Source organism: Polyodon spathula, chromosome 9 (genome assembly GCF_017654505.1).
Source record: "Polyodon spathula isolate WHYD16114869_AA chromosome 9, ASM1765450v1, whole genome shotgun sequence".
Classification (NCBI taxonomy): domain Eukaryota; kingdom Metazoa; phylum Chordata; class Actinopteri; order Acipenseriformes; family Polyodontidae; genus Polyodon; species Polyodon spathula.
Window position 1 is genome coordinate 41,364,358 of NC_054542.1, and position 21,839 is coordinate 41,386,196.

The window sequence follows — 21,839 nt, forward strand, 5'->3', positions numbered from 1 at the left end:
ATCATAGACACAAAATAAAAGAAAACATTTCAAGAAAACTTTCAGAACACAAAAGTTCCCCTCATATATTCACAGGTATGTATTCAGTCTGTGGGAATATGTCTGGTGAAAACACAACGACTCTGCAGGCAGACCTGGCAGGTCAAAATGAGAGGTCCTTTCAGCTCTCTATTAGCTCATTTTATAACACACATGTTTGATTCAGCTCTCAGTGTGGTTTTTCAAGCTGTTTCAAGCCTTCTCTTTAGCGGTCTACATCTGAGTTCAATTCGCGCAAGGTTCAAGTTTAGTGGTTTCCTGTGCAGTTTACTTTTCCCTGAGCGCTTATCTACTTGCATCTTAACTGTCTGAAAGAAAGAGGCCTTGTGCATAAAGTAAGCTCACCAACTTTGTCTGTCTTTCTCAACAAGACTCCGCACCCCACTCTGTTAACTACGTCGCAGTTTGTTTAGACTTCCTTCCCCCTCCCCATCTCTCTCAACCCCACAACCTGACGCCATCCTCCCTCAGCCAGCCTCAGTGGTATACATGCTCATAGGCAGACCCCCACCTCAGTGGAATCCCTGCCCCCATCCCACCCAAATGTGATGCACACGAAACTCAATGACTCAAGAAACCTTAAGGATTCCCTCATCAGAAAATGAGATTAAACTGAACTTGTTTGAACATTCAAGACCTCCTGCCTTTTGTAACAACTATGGCAGCTGCATTTGTACTAGCTTATTTTTTTTTAACTATATGTTTGCCATGGTGCTTTTTTGTCAATAGGATTTACTTTGGTTGCAGTTGCAGATCAAATATCTGAACTGCGTGCGTGCCTTTACTCGTTATAGCAGTCCACGTGATCTGAGTGCTCTGCTGTACGTACCCAGCTCCCATATTGCACTCAAAATGACATTTCAGTGAGATAGAAACCAAGACGGCTACATTGAAAACCTGTGTGGACACTTGAACTGTGGCCAAACCAACTCGTCTCATCTAATTGAATTCCCTTCTCATGATTTCAGCTGACGTTAGGCCCGAAAACCCAAGGTAGCAGAACATATAGATGAATACGGTTTGAATTAGACTTTTAAGCAGTATTCTACAGATGTAGCTGTGCAGTAAGCTATAGGGCTTTACGGCTATTAAAGATTTTTTGTTTTCCTGAAAATGTACAATAAATCTTAAATGTTCAACTCTTACTCCTTACGTCCTGGAATCATCTCTACCCCTTACGGGTTTGCTTAAGTAAGCTCTTGTAAATCGTGCACTGTCCTGCTCTGGAGATGATTTAGTGGCATCACGTTTTATTTGAATGTTCTCAGGCGTGTTCTGTCAGTGCTGTGGCTTGACTGCCAGCAGGAAGTGATAGTAAAGAAACCCTCTGAAAGCATTCTCTTGTGTAAATGCATTCACTCTAATACATAAACACCACTTTTGTAAAGTTGCCTACTTTGCCTGCTGTATAATGCCATTGGTTTTAGCTTGCAGATGTTTTCTATTCAGGTGAAGAGAAAGGGCAGGATTCTGTAAACTGGAACATTGTGCAGAAAGACATCAGTGCCACTGTTACCATAAACCTAACTGACAATAACATTATGGACACTGTTGACACATCAGACAATAACAATACACACCAGTTCCTGAAACCGAGTACTGTGGAATCTTGGTTAACTTGTGCTTGTCTGAAAGATTTTGTTGAATTATGTATAGACTGGTGTATACTGAAAAGGCACATGTGTGTCTGTGGATGTTGCAAAAGCCTGGCAAGCCAAAACTGAATTGAGATTTTACTTTTGCATATTTTGCAGGTGTGACCCGAATCGTTGCTATTGTCTTTTGTCATTACAAACACTGCTCGAGATCTTTTCAAGTGCTGAACTATGAAATACCATTTACCACTCAGATTGGGACATTTTAGGACCAGCAAGGGGATCTCACCCTCACAACTCACAACTCACATGCCCTTAGCCCTCAAGACAAACCTGAGTGGCACAGCTCTGTCAGGGACAGTCGTGTCTGAACTTATATCTGTTTAACAAGCCTAGGCTGGGGTATTTCAGCCTTTCGTAATGCTGGGATCACTAGCAATCCAAAAAAAAAAAAAAAAAAAAAAAGAATCTGTGAACTGGAGGGGAGGCGACAGAAATAAGACATGGTCTAATTCTTCCGATCAAACACCTTGCAAAATCTAAAAGAACACAAGCCTGTCTCCTTTTCGTTTCATATGCTAATTTTGCGTGCACACACCGTGACACCTTCAAATGGAATCCAGCAGCCGATGCAGTTAAAAGGTTTATTATAACTGCATCTTTGAGGTGTCACATGTGCCTTGTGAGCCAGCTCTGACAGGTTCAGATGAACCTTAACCTGAACTCAAAAGTAGGCACCAACTAAAAGTCAGTCAGAATCAAAGCGTGAGTAAGGATATTGTCTTGGGGCCCCCAGCCTCTTTACAAGTTTCTACATTTCCTATTCTAAGGGGGAGGGGGGTCCTCTGACTGACTTGTGATATGTGAAGGGAAATAGATAATGTTGATTCCAATATTTTCTTCCATGTTAATATTTCATGAGTACTCCAATTATGGTTACACATACTTTTTTGTAGTCAAGTCACCTGTACAAATTTAAATAATATTCTATTTTAAAAACAAATACTCTGTGTATTTTATCAATAAGAACACATTTCTATGACTGGAAGTGCCATCACTTAGAGGTGCTGTTTTATTCATTCATTTTGGGATCCAGAGAGATGTGGGCTGAGGTCCCTGATCACATGTGATGTGCCTATATATGTGTATCAGGTTGGAGGTAAGTGTGCTTAGGTTTCCCTACAGTAAAAGCATAGCAAAGTTTAATAAAGCACAGTGAACTTATGGTAAAGCATAGGTAAGCATTGTAAAAGAGAGGTATAGGAAAGCATATTAAAAGCATGATAAAATAGAGTCAACTGTGGTAAACGCATAGCCACAGAAAATGCTACACTGCAGTGATACCTGTTAATAGATGACAGGGTTCATTTGGTGTGTACTACACTCACCAACCATTTATTTCCAGACCTGGAAGATTTCTGATAAACCCAGTGGCTGAGAGATATGAGGCCCCCTGCAATTCTGTGAATTGATAAGTTTCGTCTTATCAACTAAAAAAGGCACTTATCATTTTTGGTCAAGCTTTGTTTAACAAACAGCTACTAAACACATGAATGTACATTAATTAACACCAGAACCCAATAGATGATCAATCAAATACCAGAGCCCTGTGGATAATCAACACCCAGTTGATTATATGCTTGAAATTGGTTCCAATTGTTACTGTAGTAATGTTAAGCAAATTAAATCAGGTTTTATTAATCCTAACCCTATCCCTAACCCAACCCCCTATTCCTAAAAATTAACAATGTTTGTTAACAGTTAATAAACTAAAAAACAGCCCTTAAAAATAAAACGTGACCCCATTTTTCAAAGGGAAGTAAAAGAATCAAATGATGTTTGAATCAAATACAACTTAAAATGGTTATTATACTGTACCACATATATCAAAATGTACATCTAGAGTACAAGAAGACTCTTATGGCATCAAAGAGAGAGACAGTACATTATCATTTAACAGTATTTATTGGAACTGGAACAAGATTAGTCTTATTCCACACAAGTCTGTAAAGAAAAGTAGTTTAGAACTTAATATCTATTTACAGCTGGAAGCATCATACAAAACAATACATTTAGTACTGTATCTATCTCAGTGTGGTATGGATTATGTTCAGTACCCCAAACAAACCACTGACCTGAATAGGGTCTGGTCTAAACTGGTTCATTAGCAAAGAGTCAGGCACAATTGGTGTACGTTTGTAACAGTTTTTTATGATGAAGTTCTAAGACAAACAAAATTTTTTCAACTTCTTCCGAAGGACTTCAACGTGAAGGTCTTTTTGAACTAGTGAATTTCAATCATATATCAAGTCTAATGGCAGTAAAAGCTTTCTGTATTATATTTGTAATGATTCTGAAACACCACTCCATCAACTTCTTATTGGCCCATTCAATGTTAGTACTATCATGGCCAGTATGAACATCCTAACTGATTTGACTCAAATGGATGGTAGGAGAAGTCAAGGCACATACTTTTAGTAAAAAAAAATCCTGTGATAGTTGTAAACACACTTGATGAGTTAAGTGGGTCTTACTGCTTGGTAATCCTGATCTCTGAATAAAATCTAATGCATAAGTCCAGCAAAACTGTAGCCTAAATGTGTTACATCTTGAAACGCATGCAAGGACATTGGATAAGAAGCAGAGTATGTAAAAGGACACCATTGTAGTACTGGAGTTTTATTTCGGCTCCTTGATTGGGACTCTCATATTATTTATAAATCATGTATGAGTACTTTGGGGTATATTTCCTCCCTGAGGTTACTGTAAGACTGGATACAAGTCCAAACAAAATTCAACAGGGTTGCCTTTTACTTGGGTGTACAACAGTGCCTAAGATAGTAGTCTAAGGCAAATATCTGCCGCTGGTATTTTAGTAAACAAGGTACTATCTGTTGCCTGATGGAGATGCATAGTCCTGGAAGAATAATGAAGACAGCCCTACTTTACATTCCTCGAGATTGTCCAAGTCTTGGATGGAGAGGTATGTGCTGACATTTGTCCTGAACATTTTCTGCTAGAAGGGCACCTGTGAGGAATGGTATTAAATGGTTGTGCCTGCATATTGTCCCATCAAGTTCTGGAAGCAATGGGAAATGCACAAGGAGAAATGAAAGTAATCTCCCCACGTTAGTTTATGCTGTGAAATACAAGATTAATCATGATTACATCTTCAGCATTTATAAACTGCGTGCTGCTGTAAGAGTGTTAGTAATCTCAGCAGCACTAAACCGCTATCATGCTTCATAGATCAATTGCAATAGGAAAAAGCAACCATATGGCACTGAATTCAAGGTGTGTTTTTATTTATTTCAATGAAAGTTCATGTCTACTATAATTCATTTTTCATTTCTCAATTCACTGAAGAAGAAAAAAAACTCTGGGTAGATGATGTTGTTTTATAAAAAAGACTGTCTTCATATTAGCACATTGCACATTAATGAAGATAATGACATTTAATAACAGGTACAGTGTAATAATGATCATACAGTACGATCAGAAGGTTAGGGTTAGGGCTAAAGTTAAGGATTACTTAGTTTTGTTTATTTATTATTCTTTTTATTATACTATAATTCTTGCTACATTTCTATAGTCTGGTAATGCTATTAATAGTAAAAATAATGTAGTATTGCGTATATATCGTCCCTTATAGTATATTTAAAAATGTATTTTTATTATGTTTAAAATATACTGAAAATAATATAGTTAAAAGCCAGCAATGCTTATTGATCACTCATGACTCAAATTGAACTCATCTAATGTGCTGAGAGTCATTGTAATGCTATATAAAGACGAAAAGGTATTCCAACTACCTTATCTTTTACTATTATTAAATGGGATTGTGTTTGATGAAAGTATGGGTGTGCTTTTTTTCAACAAAGCCGTCTACTGTTTGAACCATATGTTTGCTTGATCATTTATCATTTTTAAAGACACGCTATATATAAAACACGCTACTTACATTAACAAAGCTTAAAGCTAACCTTTCATCTGCATCAACACTTTTGGTCACGCTTAATTTAATAGGCATTCTTGTTTATGAACTGTTTATAACTACATTACTAATAAATTATAGTTCATTATATATAGAAATCGTTGCAAACAATTAAAAAGCACTGTTGTCTTGTTAACATGCTAGTAAGCTGGTTATTAGTTGTTATAAGCAAAACAGTTAATGTAAGTTATTCTTACCGACTTTTCAATGCTTGATTTAGATGTAGTCAAATGCGCTAAAATGCATTTATTTTCTATTTTATTATTTTTATTTTCAAACCATAAAATTGATATTTAAATCTATCCCCTTCGGACACAGTTTTTTAGACTGCGTTTTAGAATGTTTTATTCTCTATGAGGTTCGAGAAGTGTCCCTACCAAGGCTTTGAATAACATGTACAAGCACTGATTATAAAGCATAGCATACTGTAGTTAGGACATTTCACATGCTACAAATATCTACACAGTGACCTAAGGGGCACATGATGCACATCATGGCTATGCATAGCGAGTCATTTGCAGCAAAAGAACATGCATTTGTGATCAGAAAATTATGTCGGTACATTCAAACCATCTTTAGTCCATCCGCTTCACGTTACTTTATCATTGTGACCCCCTCCCCAACCAGTCCGCCCCCCGAACAGATAAACACTATTTACCTTTCAAATATTGCCGCAAATTCATTAAATACACTTAATTATCCATTCCACTGTTGGTATGCAGTCCTTTGTATAGCTGTTTAAGGCATCGCTAACTTATTCTTTGAGCGGTCTAATCAGATGAGGTAACACAGTCAGCTATTATTTTTAATATCTGTGTCACAAGCAGTGAATAGTTTATATCATTTCGATCTATACGTTTTTTAAACTTTACATCATGGAACATTGAAGGAAACTAGAGAGAAACATTGCACAATATTTGCAAGTGGTTTCCCCATTCTATATATTTTTTATAAAAAAAAACTTCAGTTTATACATAGAAAAATACTTTTAAACATTACGAGAGGCTCTTTTTTAAATAATCCCTTCATTCATCGAAAAATAACCTGCCGTCATTTTTTGACGACTCTTTTATATTGTTTGCAGAAAAATAAATATTCTGTTACCATATGAATACCGCTTTTTTTTTTTTTTTTTTAATAATAATACGATTATTTTATTTTATATAGATGCTCAGTGTTTAATATAAAAATGATGTATGATACGGCTAGGTTGCTAATTTGAATTTCTTTCCAGCTGTCTTTGGACAGCTGCTGTAGTCCCATTAAAATGGGCCTTAAAATAGGACAGTGTATACTTAATTTTATGTACGGGAAATAAGCCATCTCATGTCGTCATCTAAAGTACTGCAATGCTTCGGCATAATTTTACAATAATAAAGGTAAAATCATGTGCTTATTATTATTATTATTATTATTATTATTATTATTATTATTATTATTATTTATTATTATTATGTCTACAATCTTATTAGTAAAATCAGAAAACTCTTTCTACCCTTAAATCTAAAAGGTTTTAGATTTGGGTAAAACAGTATTCTAAAAATGTTATGTCAGTCAAAATCACCCCCGTCTTACTCAGCTACGTAATGAATAACTAGATTATATTTTAAATACCTATGAATAAAGTCACAGGGACCTCAAAATGTACTGTCCATATAGAAATAACTAAAGTGGTCAATTAAAATGTTAAACCTGAAATGTAACTTAAAAAGACTACTGCCTTCTTCAGTGAAGAGACTGTATTATTAATATTAATACAAAGAAAGCAATAGGTTGAACCATTTGTCTACCTGCCTTACTATAGTTCTTGCTGTTTAAGCAAGTGTGTATGTCATAGAAGGGCTTAAAAAATTCAAATTCTTGTTTGCAATAAAACATGTTTGTTGAATTCATTTAATATATCAAATTACTGTATCTTAAAACTTGAAATATTCCAAACCAGTAGTGCTTTAAATGAACCAGCCTACATAGTATTTGTTGGTATAATTGTGGTTTTCCAAAACATTTCCACATTCCTACTAATCTGTTTTGTAATAGCCACAACAGAGAAACGAAAATTAAAAGCGATACGGGGCATAAATATACATAACATTAATCTACAGTAATGCAGTGGAAACTAGTAGAAATGTTTGTTTGTGTAACAAACCATTCATATCAATTGTTCACTGTTGGTTTTTAGTTGTGAAAATGTCTTAAAACTTCAACACACATATGGACACACACGCAGTAGGGCCTACATACATAAATACGGTACCTGTTTGCATTACATGCAAACATAAAGGCATTAGTATGAATATTGCTAATTTAACCATTAACATTTTCTTTCCACATCCAAACATACTATTTTCCATTTAGATGAAAGGATAGTGTTTTATTAAATAAAATACATTCCCCATAACCCCCTTTCCCAGAGTCAGAAGTATTCGATCATTTGGAATATTTTTGCAATCCAATTTTAACACCAACATTCCAATGAATTCTCTCACTGCATCTTGTCGCAGCCTAAAACTGCACATTTGGAATTCTTTAGAATGCATGTACTGTTTTTTCTGTTTTGAAAAAACAATAAACTAAAATTCCTGTTATGCTTAGATTATTGTACTAATATTATTATACAGATTTTATTGTAAATTCAATATGCAAAGCAACATTCCCCTCCATTTTAAATTGTTATTATCAATAAAAAGCTCAAAGAAAATCTTTTTTTTATTTTTTATAAACACCGTGGCCTGTTCTAGTAAGGTTGACAGTAAGGGAAAAGGCAGCTGGATTACTGTACACTTACAAGACCTGGAATCTCATACACTGGCCTTTATTTCAATGTAGCAAGCAGAACAATACAAAGTGTTCCATTACACATACACCTTTGCGTACTGTTTATGACAGAAATAAAAGTGAATGCTTTGTGGTGCCACTTTATTTGTCACGTAATTTGTACTTCAACGTATAACTTAAACCTCCCCCGCTGACAAACTCTTTGGCATTGAGTTTATTTCTCATGACATTTATATATCTTTATAGGTGTCACAGGGCTCCCTGCACATGAAAGGCATATACTGGAGATGGTGCCATTTGGAACGGAAGTAGTCTGAACGAGACACTCACATTTCAAATCTACCACCTTGTGTCCTTCTCCTACATTGTAACAAACTACCACAACCACACTTCATTTTCAAACAAGAAAGGATTTTTTTTATTGTAGAGTCATTAGATCGGCCTCACTGCAGTGGTCTTTCTTGATTAGCTTTGTGCTAAAAAATGTTGATAAAAAAATATTCCTCTAAATTCCCCTGCGCATTCTTTGTATGCTAGAGACAGCACTCTTTATAAGCTAACGATATTATAAGTGCTGTTACATGCAAACAAACACAATCAACACAGTCATGTCCTTCCTTCGGATGAGATGTAAAAACGAGGTCCTGTTGCACAGTATGTGACTCTGCAGCAGCAGTTGTGCTGCATAGTTCACCGCCTAGTCTCTGTATGTCGCTTTGGATAAAAGCATCTGCTAAATGACTAATAATAATAATAATAGTAATAATAATAATAATAATAATAATGTGCAGAGTTTAGGCAGGTGTAAGAGTTGTGTGCTGTTACACCCACACTGTATTATTGTGGTTCTGTGAATATTCCAGCTCAAGCAGATAACCATTTTTCACCCACCAGGAGAGGGGGTGTGAAAGAAAAGCAACCATTTCACTAGGCAGACGAAACTGCTAAGGTACTGTAACCCCTTAGTTGGCATGACAACAGGGATATATTGCTTAATGTGATATGTTGATATACAGTTGATTCAGGAGGTTTCTTGAACAAAATACATGAAAATCAACAAGTATAATCCCCTATACTGTACTAACTGGGAGATCAGGACTTTTCAACACCACTCTCAAACCAGAAGCACACTGCTGCCACTTTGCTTGTCACTCCTCAGTGTGAATTCCCCTACAATATGATGTTTTGTACAGTGTGAGGGTCTGGGGCTGGTTCCTGCAAGACGGGTGTTTTGTACAGTGTTTGAAGGGCTGGAGCTGGTTCCTGCAGGGCGGGTGTTTTGTACAGTGTTTCTGATACAAGCTGTCTGATTATACTCAAGTGAATGTTTTTAGCAGCACCAATCCCGCTGATTAACTGCATGCACTTGTGCTTATAATGATTCTTGAAATTAGTTTTGCCTTGTCACGTTGTATTATTATTACTATTTATGCCAAAATATGTTACCAAGATGACCAAAAACTGACAGATGATAGACACTAGTGTTGTGCAATGCCATTTTTAATATTATTTTAACTATAAATAACAGAAAATGGGTACCTTATATCCAACAGTAACATCACATTGTAGTATTCATATAATCTCGTACATTTCAACTTTAATAATTTATGATCTCTCATTTATAAGTTGGAAAGTAAAGTACCATTAGATTTGTGTACTGTAATTTGAAAACCAGCTTCAACTATGTATATATTCTTATGTTCAAAGTAAATCTGATGCTATTGCCTAATATCACGTGGCTAGATATTACTTACTCAAAGGCTCTTGTGTCTCAGGCATTTCAAGCTTATTTCCGTCCTTTGCTACAGTTTTGTTAATGAAGCCCACCACAGCAGCCCACAACAATACAAAATAGAGAATGCAGTCTTTTAGCCTTCCGTCATGTGACTGTGCATGAATATGAAGCTATGTGGCCTGGATCAGAGATCTTTTGTTATGATGTTTGTACTATGATGCAAATTTCAGAGGGACCAGGGAGACTGAATTCATAACAGAGTGTATCAAACTTGCCAGGGTGTGTTGCTGAAGCAGCTAATAATTGCCGAGATGTTTGATTTCTTATAAACACCATAAATTTAAACGTGAGAAATAGCAAACAAATAATTACAATGCAGCACATTTCTATTTGAATAGCCCCATCCAATCAGCCTATAAGTGACCTCATGAACCAGCCCCCTAGAGTAGACGTTAATGTGAAAAGACTTCAATAAAGTCCTTAACTTAACTGCCATTTAAATACATGAAATATAATTGCCCAGTTCAAACACCTTAACAAGCTGATGCAGGGATAAAAAGAATAATGCTTGGTTATGGAAACACTCACTGTGACAAATAACATTGTTTGTTCCAGACCATGGCAAGAATGTGTAACTTCTGTAAAAGACAGTGGCTTCTTTTTGCTTGAGCACAGGCAGAAATTCCATTTATCAGTATAAACACAGCATCATTTCAGCTGAAATCACTGACATCATAATGCAAAAAGATAACTAATTGTTATTCAGAGACTTCAGCCTTGGGGATTTGATGAGTAGGTATGCAAAGCTGGGTTTCCAAAGCATGGGTTTTCTCAGATGCCTAACCTCAATAACTGTTAGGCGTAAGCAAACAGTTAAAAAAATGGTAGTTAGAGAGCTGTTATATGATCGATACAGAGGCGTGTAGATATTTTTGGTATAACTTGCCATTAGGCATATTTTTCTCAGACAACTTTTCTAAATATAGAAACATAGATATTCTAATAATATACACAAACACCCTACAACCACTATGGGAAATGTTTTGGGGCACAGGTTCGGCCTAATACAGTGACTCTCATAAACACCATATACAACTACTATAGATTGTGAACATCCCTGAATTAATACGGGTTTGTCCTAATAATTACAAATATTAATTGAACTTAAAATATGGTGTCAGCCTCCAGGGTATTTAATGAAAATTCAGTTTCCAGTATTCAGGTTAATGTTAATTGTTATATATTTTTTTAATTATACTGGTATTTTCATGCAAATAATAACACATAACAGCAAGTCTGGTTGTACTAAGATAAACATTTAAGACATTTCATAACTACAAACCTTGAAGTGTGCTATTACACAATACTGTTTCGTTACAAGTGCTAAGTGCTATGTGAACTGTATTGTATGATAAATTGGCTTTAATAAAGGGGAAATAATAACAGATACTTACCATAATAGTCACACACACCAACATTATCTAATCAGATGACTATACTGTTTCAAGTTAGTTTCTTTAAAAAAAATAATCTAAGAAAAGCAAACTAGCAAATATGAACCGAATTAAAATTAAAATTCAAATGTTATTATGAGCAAAGGGAGTTGCTATGGGAAGCACCCCAGGTGTGCTTTGAGACGATTTTCTATAGGAGCATCTCGACCCTGAGATGTGACTTGAGGTGGACCTGGGTTTGGTTATGGCCAACAAAAGCAGCCCAGTTCTGCAAACACTCACATGTTATTGCAGACAATGGAAGCAAGCTTGGTTTATACAGCAAATAATACATACAAAATACTACCAAGGCAGACGGGATGCAAAATTAAAAGCAAGCTTGCATTTTTATCAGACTATGCAGTTGGTGATTACTAAAAAAAATATTAAATTATAAAAAAAAATAAGGACTTGAATAACTTGAATAAGACACACAAAGTTTGTTGCAATAATCTCCCATCTTGAGAAATCTGCCCTTTTCATTTGTTTTCAAATAAAAGTCTTCCTCTTACCAGAGCGAAATTCTCCTATGTTACCCTACCCTAATCAGCTAATTGTCCATTACAAACTTATGTACAGCATTACAATTACTGAAAACAGCACAAAAGTTTCAGCTGCACATTAACCTGCCACTTACAAACAACAACTAGACACTGAAAAGAAAGTGCTGTACTTTTTGTTTGGTTTCCAACTGCTAAGCATTTAGATATTCCATTTCCCCTAAACACAGAATAACTGCTACCAGGGCCATTGCATTACTCAAATAAAGGTCATTTCTTGCCTAAATTGAATAAACACAGATTACACTGCCTGTTTTGATATTTTCTAAAGGTACTTTCCATCTTTCCATCAAGTAACTGTAATTTCCTTGTTATTTGTTTTATATTTTCTAACTGCAGCCACTAGTTACAAGTATCTTCAAAACTGAAATATAGGCATGTTCCTTTCATCACTTAACCTTATTAAAGTTTACAGTGGTAGTTTGTAATGGGATTTGTGCAGTTTTATAATGCTTTTCCTATGGTTATACTGTGCATTTACCACAGTTTACCCTGGTTTGCCATGTTTATTAACATGATTTACCATAGCTTGCTATTTGTTCTTTACTAGGTTTTACCTTGCTTTCACTGTGCTTTAACACACTTGGCTTTGCTTTTACCATGGAAACTTTTATAAGGGTACTCTCTCCTACTGGATTCTTCTAGCGTGAACTAATACAATAATTTAGTCCTTTCGCTAGCTTCAGGGTCTTCATTAGAATTCACAGTCACACAAGCCACTTAGAATACATTTACATTGGCATGAAGCTATTGGCAACGTTTTGCGTGATTTGGTCAATTAAAAACAATTAGGAACATCCTTCACAAAGACGTGCTGCAGATACGAATGTCTGTTGAAATCTTTCATTAAACGCTCTATAACTTGTATGAATTCAATATCATTTGTAGAAAAATACTTTTTAATTAATACGTAAAGCCATTGCATTGTTGTTCATAGAATTTGAAATATGGGCTGAACAAAGGCTGCAGCTTTTCACATTCAATTCGCTTTTTTGTTTGTGCAGCATTAGTGTACCAGCCAGTGCACTGAAAACAGGCCTATGCACTGAACAACTGTCTCACAGCCCCTGGTCCTGAGTGCATGCAGATTTGAAAGTGAATAGTATTCAAATAGCAGATTGATGTTGTTCACGGTTGGAAGCCTACCCTCACAAAGAAGCATTCAATAAGGCTGGGAATGCTGGCTATTTTAATTAGAGCTCCAGTGAACTCGACGACCAGCGAACGGGACTGCAGAAACATTCTTGATGTACATCTTTAGACCTCTCGATGGTGGCTTTACATAAATATAAATGCAATGAAGGATTTGCATGTAGCCGGAGTACAGATGGGGACACGTGTGAATGTGGCCATTGAGTTCTCTTAGTATTTGGATAGATCCCGCTGGCCCATATTCACTGAGCTGTATTGAGTGATTAGTGACATTTCTCTTTGAAATGGAGCTTTCATCATTTTTATAATGCTTTAAAAGGTGGCCCATGATTATTTCAGTACTGCCTTGCCCTTTTAACTGAAATATACATAGTGTTAAATAACAAATAGCATATGAAACGTACCCTGGCTGGTTACATGGTCATTGTAAAAGGACTGTATATATAATAGTTTTATTATTATTATTATTATTATTATTATTATTATTATTATTATTATTATTATTATTATTATAATAATAATAATAATAATAATAATAATAATAATATATTCAAATAAGATATACATAAGTCAGAACTCAAAGGTTGCCAAGGGGGTCTAGGAATAGTTCTGGAAAGTTCTCTTTTGTAAAAGTCTTATCGGTATATTTTATGCATGAAACGTTCTGTCTCACTGTTGTGATGAAAAACAGGCCTTGCGATAAAACAGACAATATATCAACAAAATAACTTGCACCACAGTACAGTTTTTCTCTCTCGCTTGTGATTTTTTTCACTTTTCAGGGGATCCTTGTTCAAAACGTTTTTTTTTTTTTTTTTTTAAAAGGAGTCCCCCTGAACAATAAAAGCTGTTTTATAGGGGGATTCAAAAATAAACAAATAAATAAATAATACAAGTAGCTGAGGGTAGTATTCATGTTGTCATAAATTTTTCTGCTGGATATACCTGAATGTGTTCTGTAGTCTGTTTAAAAACATACTTTGTAGCAAGCGTGATGTTTTCTGCAAGTATGACCGAGTCCCCTTAGGTACTGCAGTTCTGCTTTAATAAGAGATTCAGTCAGAATGATAAACAGAATTGTAGCCTTGAGAAAATACCCAAACACTTGGTGATCTAGCATAAAACGGGCTCAAATTTAACCCCTGTTAAAGTCAGTAGTTTTGAATTTCAAAGTCATGTTAGCTAAGATATTGAAGATTAAGGCCCATAATATTTTAAGTAATCTTTAGAGAGGGGGGTCACTACATAATTCTAACTTCAAAACTACAAATAAATCACGATTATAGAGAATCCCACCTTAAAGATACTTTTAGCATTAATGCTGGTAAAAATGGTAGTTCATACTGTACACCCAGCGAGACCTTGCATAGGGACACATCAAGTTAAATATGTGTTTGGAAAACGTGTTACCGATTCTTGTCTAACACAACAAGCGTTTTAATAAGCTCTTGTGTTGCGTACTTAAAATATAAAAACCTATAAAGAATAAAAACTATATGTTAACCATTCCAGAGAAATAAACCCCTAAAAATCTGAAGATCGCCCGAGCTGCCAGATGCTACAGTCCTCGTTTCAGTAACACAGTAACTCAGACTTTTCCGAATATGGTTAAACACAGCCTTGATATGCGATGGGGCAATAGAATGAGCAAACCTGGGGCAACTGAAAGCCACTTTTACTTGTCAGTACTCGCATTGTTGGTGTGGTCCCTCTTAAGTAAAAAGGTTAGAGTAATAAGATTTAACAGTGCATGGGCCAGACATTTAAAAAGCATTTACCGCTGTGCTTAGTTAACACCATTTGTGTTCAAAAACAAAGGTAGTGCTAATAAGCCTGGAATAAATAATTGTCAATAAGTTGTTTTAAATTGCATAGGGGGCTTCTGTTGGTCTTGCAAGAAAGGCCAGTTTCCCAATAATGACTCAACATGTGGAATTAGCAGTCTCCAGTGGCTAAACCTATATATAAAAAATACTGTTGAAATACTGATTTACTTTAGAAACACTGTTTTCTTTACATGAGTAGTATTAACTAGTATAACCCATTTCTTTAACAGAAGGATTCGTATTTTCAGATTAACTTTATATTGTAGGGTACGATGAGAGGTGTGTTATGGGTTGTGAGGTTCATTAAAAAGATCTAGTAAATGTTGTCTAGTAAATTACTTAATGTAAAATAAACTTACATACAAACTACAGGATTACAATTCTGATATGAATCTCTGGATTTGATAAGCAACAAAAGGCCTGTCCTACTAACATTAGCGCCTGTGGCTTTTATAGCAAACTGGAAACCCAATGCAAAAAAGAGATTTTTAAAAGCTAATCTAAACTTGTGTCCATTGTGTGCTTAAGTCACAATTCTTGTATTTTATCCATAACTGGGAAGGCTATTAGGTTCACAGCTGACATCTACTTTGAAAACTGCCATGTACTGTTCATCTTATTTCTCTGGTTCCTTGGTTAACAAGATTGAATCGGACAACAAAAGTAGGGCTATAAACCATTTCAATTGATGTGACAGCTACATTTTACAGTAAGAAACCTTCAACTTGGTGTACATCTAAAATTTCTGTGGCTGCCCTGAGTTGCCTAAAGTAATGTAATGAAACGTGTGCATTTTAGATTGTAGTAATTCAGCCTACAGAACTAAATGTGCACCATTGCCTCTTTAAAAAAAGCAGCAACTGTTTCATTTTTCTGAGCAGAAAAGCTGGTTGTGAACAGGATACAAAAAAATAACGGCAGCTCAAACGCGGCCCATGTGGCTTTAGCTTCTAGTCAAGGCCCACACCCTAGTCATAAAAAACAAAAGTCAGAGCTAGTAATGGCTCCTGCAGAATTATTCTTTTTGAATACAATGTACGACTCGCTTGCAAAAGCACTACAGAAGTACCAATAACACATTTGGAAATACATTTCTATAAAAGTTTTAATGACAAGGGTTAATCCAGGTCTTTATTTGTGATACTTGTATATATGTTTTGCTTTTGCGTTTCATTATGTGTATGCTTTAGTTCAGTAACCATGGAGGTAGAAAACTGTTCATTTGTAAGCGAATCACTAGCACATGTACACAGTATATTCAACCATAGATTAAAATGGCTAACATCAATGTAACGCTAGAAATGATTTCTGCTAAGGCTGTCAAGCTTGTTTGATGAACTAAAAATATAAAATTGTATTTTGTTCAAATATTCTTAGCAGAAAGAAACAGCCCGAAGCAGGGCTATCCTAAAGTGTTTGAAAACGAGTTTTAAAAATAGCCTTACCTGTGATGGGAAGCACAGTGGCCAGGTATGCCAGGGTGCAAGTCCGCTGTAAATTCATTTTCTTTTAAATCAATGTTAAAAAGTCTGAAGTCTTTCTTGGTACAGCAACTGCATCAAGTGGATGACACTTTCAGTCCCTTTGTTATGTGTCAATAGATTCAGGAAGTGGGTTTATCTTAAAGACTGTGCACTCCACCTGCGCCAGCACTACATTGCTCTCCTACCCCAGCTCATCTGGATATGTTCCCTCTCATTGTGCAAATGGCTCGCCACATTGTCAACTTTCTGGGAAAAAAAGATAATTTAAACATTATTTTGACAAATGTGTGCCATTCGGCTAAATATGTACAGCACTGTAAATGTTACTGGCAGTTTATATGTTCAAGTTATACATATAATAAATCGGGAGACAAACATTATTAAAACATTTGTGTTAAGTTTCTAAATGTAAACAGATGCTCTCAAATGCTGTGTTTAAGCTGGAAGATTTACTGTAACATTTGGCTTTTGCATGGCTTTGTTTCATATTTCAGTGATATGTTAGAACTGATCAATAATGTTAAAACCACAGTTCAATGATAATTCAGTTCAAATGTAGTTTAGCTATGAATCATGTAACCCTGTCACACCTTTAAAATATGTTAACATCATGTAAATACTGTAGAAGCTGAACTTTAACATGATTTTTAAAGTGGATGTAGTAATGTAACCCCGTGAGAAACTATAACTCCCATGTGAAGGGTGAAGGTCAATTAAAGACGTTTAAAATAAATGAGTACATAGATTGAAAAAATATATTTACATGAGAAAAAAAGTTTAATTATTAAAGGCAGTGCAGATTATAAACTAAAAAGTGTTGTGTTTAAAAATATTGGTAAACTTGTGCTTTAGTTACATTTGATATAACGCACCATTGCTATAGCCTGGTATTACATTTTGTCCAACATAGTTTTTAACATCCCTTACAACACATGTACAGATACGTTACTAACTATTTATAATGCGTTTATAGATACATTATTAACTATTTGTAACGCATATATATTATACACATTATTAACTATTATTAGTTAATAATATTCCTTCTATATGTGGTGATTAAAGTTTAAATAACTGACCTGGAGTTGCGAATGACACAAATGTGTCAAAATAATGTTTAAATGGGTTATTTAAACATTATTAAAAAGTTCACTTGGGGGGAACCTGTGGGCTTCAAACAGAACTGCAGTTAACATCAGTCTCAGAAAGATAAATGCTTAACTAAATAATAGAGTTCATTATAAGCAGGGTGAAAAACGTTCTGTGTCAGTACATACCCCTTTGCTGCATTGTTTTGATGAAAGAATGTGTCTTTGTTTTGTTTTTTTAAAACAGCAGCTTCATCTTTCTGTTCTACTGATATATTCACTTAAATAAATACAGAATATTATATAACATTAAGCATTTTAAAAACACAATAAACCAGTCCGGCAACCTGGGCTGAAACTGAGCTCACAAACAGAGCCTTGTTTGTTTCTTTGAAGGAGTTTGGTAAGGACAAACCTTACATTACGCAAACTGAAACCCCCCCCCCCCCCCCCCCCCCCACCCCCCCCATGAAAACCTACGAGAACCCCCCCCCCCCCCCCCCCCCCCACTACACCATTTCAAAAGAGGCAAATATGATTTTAAACTCATTTAGACCATTGAAAGAACATTAAAAAGAGATGCATTCAAATATTGTTGGCTAAAACTTTTGGTCAGCTTTAAAAAAAAAAAAAAAAAAAAGGTTTAATTTTCTCCTTGTAAATTCCTCTGTACATTATGCAACTCAGTAAAAACACAGATAAGGGGTTTGTGCATTTGAGATTCATTCAATTCAATTCACTTGACGGGTTTGTTTTGTAGTATAAACAGTGCAATAGATCAGTGCAATAACTTATGTATCACTTTCTAGTGTAACTGGCAAGCGTCTTTGAAAAAAAAAAGTATATATCACAGTATCTAAAGCAGAATTGAATAGTATTCTGCTCCAATCTCAAAGCTCTGGTTTTTTATTTTGTTTTCTTAAATGCAGCACAAAGGTGCATTAACTACATTCAACACAGTACTGCATTACAATAGCCTACATTGCCTTTATTTCCTTTGGCTCCTTTTTAAAATTCAGTTTTTTTAAAATTCTTATTATTTTTATTTCACTTAGCAAGGGGGTAAATGCTGTGTGAATATGGCCCAATATTTTTTTCCATGCCAGATACATGATAGATTTTTTTTTTTTTTTTTTTTTTTTTACTTCAGAAATAGAGAGTTGATAATAAAATTACCCATAGTTGGAACCATTAATTGGAAAAAAAATTAGCCAGTCTTTTTTTATTTTATTTTATTATGTAGACAAAATAAATATCTGGTTTCCAGTAGTAGGCTACTCCAACAAGAAAAAACAACATCTTAAACAATGAATTAGTTCTGTTAATTATAATACCATAACAACTTTGTGGAAAGCTACATAATGGTTACCCTTTACTAACCCGCTTGTATGATTCTGAGCCAACCAATGGCTTGGAGTCCATTATAAGCTTGTACAAGATTACTCTGTAAACCTGTAATCTGTACTTGCCTTTCAAGACAAAAATACACTTCAGAGGCTCGGTTTAGTCACTCTGCTTGTGTTCATGATTGAAACATCAATGGTATTTAGATCCGGAAACCAATTATATCAATTTAGTAGAAACAAATGTCTCTTTCTCGCTCATTAACTTGAAAGATTTTTTGAAGAGGTACATGTTCCTTTTAGTACAAACAAGTGATGTGATCTTCGTAAAAATGCATTCTACAATACCAACATTAAACATTTTGAATCAGTATTATAGATTGGGAATATAACATTCTAAGGGTATTATACAGTATGTACCGTATAAGCAACAGGAGGTACACAAATTCTTAATTCTCTGCACTGCCTTAGCTAAGGCGGGAAGAACGTTGGCATGCAAACAAAAATTTACAAAGACACCCAATTGTTTGGTTTTAAAATTCAAATATTGTATTACCTGCAGTATGCGTCACAATTCTTGGTTTTGCTGTATGTAGTATACTGTAGATAAGGAAAGGATCTGATGAGAACTTTTTGTCAAATCACAAATGAAGACAAGTTTATTTTGAAAGTTTATGTAGGGTTTCTAAGAAAAGCAACTTCAATTCACTCCCCTTTAAGCATCTGAAAAACAGTTTACTTAAAGACAACTCTTTTGGTGTGCATATCTTTAAAATTAAAAAAAACCCCGTCCTTCTACAAAACCTTAAAGAACTTTTTAAAATGTGTGCAATTATTTTTGGAGGACTGAAAAAGCAGAATTTAATTTAAAAGTGACCTATGGTAGGTGATTCCTGTGGCCCTCAAATGTGTTTCACCTCCCAAGGTATCAACCTCCCAACCAGACCAAATCGGGACCCCACATGTTAGGGGTGTGAGCTCCTGTCTGGCAGTACTATTGAACAGAGCAGTTGAACATGGTAGTAACTTGGGTCTTGAAGAGCTGCTGTATGTTTTGATTGTGCAGGCAGTGTTTTGTGAAACCCACCGCTGAGACAAGATGAAAAGATACGAGCTTGTAAAAAACACACCGGTCCACAGAGGTTGATGCTTCTGTACAGTGTGAAGACACTCGCTTGGGCACGGCAAGACCGAAACAAAGTTCTGAGAAGCGTGGGTCTGTGTCTGTAAGACGGGAAATGTGCCTGCAAGGGGCAGCCAAAGATAAAATATTTACTATGAAGTTATGTATATTTGTAGAAACAAACTTGTCTTGTGCATCAAATCCTGTGTATACTATTTTGTTAAATTTGTGCATGTTTCCTACTTTGCACCTATTTGCAATGAATTGTCAGCACCATCTTTAAATAATGGAATCTTTTGATATTTATCACATCTCATAATGGTAAACAACATACTGAAGACCGAAGTTGTTTGAAGACATTCAAAAATGGATGCAAAGTAGAGAAAAAAAAAACCTTAAAATCAACAACAAATGCAGAAGTGGTCCTACATAGATATCAGTGCAGATGGAAGAAACAAAGACTGGGGCAACAGATTAGTTCATTTCTGCAAATGTACCCTATAGTAGTTCCATTAAAGACGAAACAAATTCAATATTAAGTATTTATTTTCAAGCGGTCCCTCTCTTTTGCTTATATTGAAACAATATGTTCTGTGGTTTACAGACTAATAAGAGCAGGGATGGCTATGCAGTCCAAAAGGCTATAAATGTTGTTTTTTTTTTTTTTTACTGTAGTAAATGAATTGTTAGCAGCAGGTACGTTTTGGTAGGATCTGCTTCTGACAACACCATAGGAGGACATGTGGATTCTCTGACTGAAAGTATACCAAACCTGAGGGGTCAAATCCCAGTGTAAATCCAAAAGCTTATTCATTAAAAAAAACTGCTATATATTATATATATATATTATATATATATATATATATAGAATATATATAATATATATATACCAAAGGTATTATTTGTGACACATATATGTAAAAGACTGGTCTTACCCAGCCATCCACTTGTTTCACCAAACAAGCTGGATGTGAAACTGAAACACAGATGCACCACTCATCTGAAGACATTATAGAAAAACAACTTTCAACAATTCTCTAGTTTCTGCTACCTCAAAACAAAACCAACAAGAGCTGACATTTTCACAGTGGAGTTCCCGTACAGCTCTCAGCTTATGAGGAAAGACCAGTGGACCTGAATTAGTCACTAACCTCAGCTGACTCCTACTGTTCCATACATTTTTATTTAAATTAATTTTTTTTATGAATACAATTTTCTTAATACAGTACCATGCACAACATGGGTGTCTGTTCTTGATTTCTCTTACCAGTCATATTAAAATAATTGAGTTCCACATCACTTTTTCAAGCTTGATTTTAAGGGGAATTGTTTAGTTTATTAACAATTAACAGCTAATGAACATGTTAATAAATGTTGATCATGTTATGTGAATGGTTAATTAATATACTGTATAGCAACCTATACAAAGGTAACATACATCTTGCCAAACATTACAAAAGGACAATCTTTAGAATTACCTTTAAACAAATGTAAACCCATTTTAATGATACGAACGACCTGGAGCCTGTTGCAGAAAAGTGGTTTAAAGAATTATCCTGATAATTTCCAAGTTTAATTGTGAAAGTCAGACTTAGTCTGTTGCACAAAACATATATACATTGTCCATATAAA

At 35.1% G+C, this 21,839-nt stretch overlaps 1 protein-coding gene across 3 annotated transcripts in view; it reads right to left on the bottom strand.

The window, feature by feature from the left end:
* LOC121320865 (T-cell surface glycoprotein CD3 zeta chain-like) overlaps positions 1-20,959 on the bottom strand; it is a 38,317-nt gene extending 17,358 nt beyond the window's left edge. Inside the window, exons 1-4 of one of the 3 annotated variants that reach the window (XM_041259603.1) lie at positions 20,215-20,959; positions 19,641-19,684; positions 17,733-17,824; positions 16,615-16,899 (exon numbers count right to left, since the gene is read on the bottom strand). In XM_041259603.1, coding sequence (XP_041115537.1) covers positions 16,615-16,672 — 58 coding nt within the window. In that variant the 5' untranslated portion in view covers positions 16,673-16,899; positions 17,733-17,824; positions 19,641-19,684; positions 20,215-20,959. Of the gene's footprint in view, positions 1-16,614; positions 16,966-17,732; positions 18,117-19,640; positions 19,685-20,214 lie in introns of those variants that run through there. The other 2 variants (XM_041259604.1, XM_041259605.1) reach the window with 2 other exon arrangements.
* Positions 20,960-21,839: the final 880 nt, after the last annotated feature.